At 57.3% G+C, this 4,600-nt stretch overlaps 1 protein-coding gene across 1 annotated transcript in view; it reads right to left on the bottom strand.

Moving 5' to 3' along the window:
* Positions 1–778: 778 nt before the first annotated feature.
* The window catches only part of FANCE (Fanconi anemia, complementation group E), a gene marked incomplete at its 3' end in the record, with an annotated part of 4,517 nt that continues 695 nt past the window's right edge, over positions 779–4,600 (bottom strand). Inside the window, exons 3-13 of the mRNA XM_010147942.1 lie at positions 4,268–4,549; positions 4,144–4,188; positions 3,796–3,855; positions 3,572–3,715; positions 3,371–3,494; positions 2,737–2,812; positions 2,540–2,606; positions 2,316–2,441; positions 2,102–2,196; positions 1,472–1,521; positions 779–816 (exon numbers count right to left, since the gene is read on the bottom strand). Coding sequence (XP_010146244.1) covers positions 779–816; positions 1,472–1,521; positions 2,102–2,196; positions 2,316–2,441; positions 2,540–2,606; positions 2,737–2,812; positions 3,371–3,494; positions 3,572–3,715; positions 3,796–3,855; positions 4,144–4,188; positions 4,268–4,549 — 1,107 coding nt within the window. The remainder of the gene's footprint in view (positions 817–1,471; positions 1,522–2,101; positions 2,197–2,315; positions 2,442–2,539; positions 2,607–2,736; positions 2,813–3,370; positions 3,495–3,571; positions 3,716–3,795; positions 3,856–4,143; positions 4,189–4,267; positions 4,550–4,600) is intronic.

The following is a 4,600-nucleotide window of genomic DNA, read 5'->3' as shown; positions in this document are numbered from 1 at the left end:
AGTATGCAATGCTTCAAAACCACCATTACCCTAGCACTAACTCCCTCAGAGCCCATGAGCTCTCTCCCATCCTCACCCTTCCAGCCCTCTGACCACAGGGTGCCCAGATGAGGTTTCTGGTGAGTGTTTTCAAGGATACAGGAGAGAAATTTGGACACAGTCATGCTATAGAAGCACTTTTTATTAGTGCATCACTAAAAGCCTTGTAATGGGAACTGCCATCGTTGCCATGTGGAAAACTAGAAACCTGACACAGAGAAGGGCCCTGGTAAAAAGAAAAAATGGCAGATTCAAAGTAGAAAATTAAAGTTTACCAGTTCTTCCTCTAAACCCCACTCTTCTGCATGCAGAGATCTGTAAAGCCCAGCATTCCAGATAAACAACCCAGCAGATCATTGCTGCCATCAACCAAAAAAAAAATCATCTGAGCTGTTGCAAAGCCTGACATGCACAAAACATACCACTTGTGCCTTGGCTCCTTGGAGCCCTGATAGAAGTGAGAATGGGTCAACTAAGGCAGGCCCAGAATCATCATCTTCAAACAGCCTCAAATCAGTTTGATTCAGCAATGTGTTAAGGGCACCAAGAATTACGGACCTGTGAAGCCCATCATGCAATATTGCTTGTTGCTCTGGGCCACCAAAACTTTGGGAAAAAAAAAAAAATCACTTGAAATATAAAGGTTTTGAACAAGCTGACTCATCACCTTAGCTACTAGAGGAGGAGGAGGAGGTTTGCCAGCTTTGTGCAGATCTGGAACCAGGAAGGAGCAACCTACTGCAAGGGCTGATGCCGGGAAGGCCTCGTACGCCTTAGCTGGGAAAGACGGGTGCACACACAGAGGAAATCGAGCAGCTGTGTCGCACCATTTCTAATGGGGAAGTGGATCTCGTCTGACTGAAGCAAGTAGAGACACGCAAACCAGAGTGCTGAGGCATATGGATGCTCAACCAGCTCTGCAGATTCACAAAGGTATCAGAGGCTGGTTCAGGGCAGGAGACATCATCCTTCAGCCAAAGGGGACCTGAAAGCACAGAATCACTTCTGCAGCTTCTCACTCTCTGGTTGGGTAACACGGGAACCTGATTGATAGAAATTCCTGTATCGGGGAATGTACAGGGAAAACGGGCAACCTCTCCTCTCTGAGGGGAAATGGCGGCCATCCTTGTGCCCAGAATCACCGCAGCCCCCCTTCACTCACTCCTCAAGTACTTGTGTGACAACAGCGCTCCATCAATAATGAGAAATAATGGATTTTTTGTTCTCCTGTCTTTTGGGCACAAGGTATCTCCTGAAGAGTCACCTTGGTGCGATTATGCCCTCCAGACGATGTGCAGCCCGGACACCCCTCACACCCGCAGGCCCGGCATCGATACGGGGCAATCCAGGACTTTGGGGTGCCCACACCACCAGAGGTTGGGTGAGGAGAACCCAGGCACTGCCCTCACGCGTCCTGCAGCCCAGGCCCTACGCGGCTCCTCCTCCGCCGCCATCTTGGGAAGGCGGGGAGCGAGGCGCCATCTTTAGCGTGGCAGAAGGGGAAAGCGGGAGGCGCCATCTTGCGTGTGGCGAGGAACCCGCGGCGGGAAGCTCCCCGGCGGCTCACAGACAGACCAGACAGAAGTGACTGAAAAGAATTCGTTGTTTTAAACACAGAAAACCCTCATCTTCCAGCCTCGGGACGTCTGTGTGTGTGGCCAGACTGGCCCTGCCCAACAACAGCACACCTCAGACTGGGTGAGCTGAGCACAAAGCACGGCTGCAAGGGGTGTCACGGGCTCTGCGTGCTGTAGCCCATACTGGCTGGGCATCCATCATGCTGGTGGTGAACCCCAGTAAGGGACTGGGCTGCAGCTACCACCACCTAAATGCATATTCCACCTGAGGTAGCCATCGCCTCACAGTTCCCTTTGCTGCTCACCTAGGAGGAGAGAGAAAAAAGGAGAGAAATCAAGGGAAGGGAAACCCAGCACCAAATCCACTCCAGCACAGCTTCTGTGGGCACTCAGTGTTTTCGCACCACCCCGGGCAGACCAGGAGCAGGGAGGCTGCCTTTCCCCAGTGAGAGACCCCAGCCTGGAGGGCACAGCATCCATCTCACCTGGGTCCTTCCAGCACAGCCTGCAGCGATTTCCTCAGAGCTGCCTTGCTGTGATCCAGAGCCGCAGCCAGACAGCTCCGGTGGCCTGGGGTGACCTGGGATGGAGAGAGGCAAGGTGCCTGGAGAGCTGCACTGCCAGGAGCCCACCCGAGACCCCTGCGCCAGGTCGTGGGTCACCAGCTGATCTGCAGGACCCAAGCCGGCTCATGCTCACCTGGCTTTGGTAAGTGGTGAGCACAGCCATCACCAGCTTGGCATAATTCTGTGACATGGCAAAGGCTGGGGCGTGCCGGCACAGAGTCAGGACCAAGAGATCAAAGAGCTCAGGGGGAATCACCTCCTAGAAGAGTGCCACAAGCAGGGAGGAGAGCTGGATCTGGCTCCAGCACTGCTGGAGCTGGCAAGGAAACCCAGGAGACAAGGGGGGAGTCCCCTCACCTGACGCCCCAGCACGGCCTGCACTACTGGCAGGAGCTTCTCCGACAAAGGCACCTCCAGGACTTGGCTGCAAAGGTCAGTGAAGAGATGCGATGCTCACACAGCCTCACTGCTGCTCCTGAGCCAGCTGGACCCATCGAGGCAGGTGTGAGGGCAGAAGCAGAGCTGCCACCCCTGTAGCCTTGTTAATCTTTTACCTTAGCACCAGTATCACAGAGTCTGGCTCCAGGCACTCCTCCACGAGCTCACACACCAGCTTGGTCTGCTCAGCACCTGCAAGGCCGAAGCAAATGCAGAAGAGCCTCCAGAGGCTGCCAAATCCATGGGCACATGCCTGAACCTTCCTGGCACCCCTTCACACAGGGATATATCCCTGTCAGGACACCCAGAAACCAGGGAGTGTCCCCTTCTACTGTTGAGGATAATCCAGCTTCCTCTGCACATCTGCAGCAAGGGTTTAATCAGCACCAGTCCCTAGGAAAAGGGGATACTACTGTGGCAGTGATTCATGCAGGACCCTCTCCTTGTGCCAGCAGGGCCGCCCTGGGGCAGTTTTGGCCCTAGCATTAGGAGCTGTCAGGAATCCTCAAGCCCATGGAGGAATGGCAGATATTCTTTGTGAGAGCTCAAGCTGGAAGGAAGCTTGGCCACCCTTCTCCATCTCCAGCATCTGTAAACCCATCTCCCACCCTCACTCCCAAGCATTCACCTGCCTGGACAAGACCACCACCATCCCTCCACGGTTCCCAACACACATTCTGGGTGACAAAATTCCCCAAGCCCCTCTCCAGCTCCCAGAACAAGCCATGCCCTCCTTCGAGCCGACCGCACCTTCCCCCGGCTCCCGCATGACTGCGGCCAACAGGACGCGGCAGAAGGGCTGGGAATACTTGGAGCAAAACGAAGCGAGGGCAGCCATGAGGTGGCGGGAGGGCGGCCGGGCGAGGGACAGGACCTGCGACAGAAGAGGCAGGAGATGGGGGATGGTGGCGAGGGAAACGGGGTGCAGGAAACCTCTGCCCTCACACTTACTCGCCTGAGAAAGAGCTGCTCTGCCAGGACGGCCGCGCTGGTGTAGCTGAGGTCGGGGGTGAGAGCCAGCAGCCAGCTGCAGAAACGCCCCAGCAGCTGCTCCGGGCACGTGGAGAGCTGGAGGAAGGAGCACAGCCCCTCGAGCTGGGGATGGCAGAGGGGACAGGGACATGAGGGACAGCAGCAGGCCCCTCCGCGGCACCGGCGAGGATGCTGAGGCTCACCTGGCTGGGAGAGCACTTGTTCAGGATGTGCAGCTCGGGTGGGATGCTCAGCGCCGAGTGCTGCAGGAAACACGCTGTTACACACCAAATAAAGCAACCCACGAAACACAGCGAGGGTCTCTCCCTACCACCCCCGCTTCGGGCAGCGCTGACCCTGCAGAGACCCATCACAGAGCGGATCCCCGCAAGCTGGAGGCAGGTTCCCGAGCCCAAGGAGGTGGCAGCGGGACTTTACAACCCCCTCTGGTCATCCCTGCGAAACCCACTTCCTCTCCCATCCCCTCCAGGCCCTGGCACAAGCCCGTTCAGACCGTCAGCTCCAGCAGAGCGACGGGAGCAGCCACTTACGCTGGGCTCCTTCTGCAGCAGCATTTTCAGCCTCGGTCCATGCACCTGCGGAAAACATGAAGGCACGGAAACCCAACCGCAAAGGGCCCCCGGCTGCGCAGGGAGAGCAATCCCGGCTGGGTACCTGGAGGAAGGACTGGACCTCTGCTGCCAGCTCCGCCTGGGAAGTCTCCCTGAGCTCCTCGGCCGCATCCTGTGGAGCACTTTCCAGAGCAGTTCCGGCCGGGCTCTGAGTGGATCTGCCCCCCGAAGTCTCCACAGGCACCTCCTCTTCCACCCCTGCTGTATCCCCATGCTCCTGTGTTCCCGGGGGGTCAAATGCCGCCTCCTCCAGCAGCGGGCTTCTCCCCTCTCGCTCCTCATCTGATTCCAGGCTCTCTTCCGACACTTTCTTGCGCTTCCCACCCTGGGGCACAGCGTCAGCCGCAGCCCCACGCCGCTCGCCCAAACCCCACAT

Source organism: Eurypyga helias, unplaced genomic scaffold, assembly GCF_000690775.1.
Source record: "Eurypyga helias isolate BGI_N326 unplaced genomic scaffold, ASM69077v1 scaffold45702, whole genome shotgun sequence".
Classification (NCBI taxonomy): domain Eukaryota; kingdom Metazoa; phylum Chordata; class Aves; order Eurypygiformes; family Eurypygidae; genus Eurypyga; species Eurypyga helias.
The sequence above is the reverse complement of the archived record's forward strand: the minus strand, read 5'-3'. Positions and strand labels throughout refer to the sequence as shown.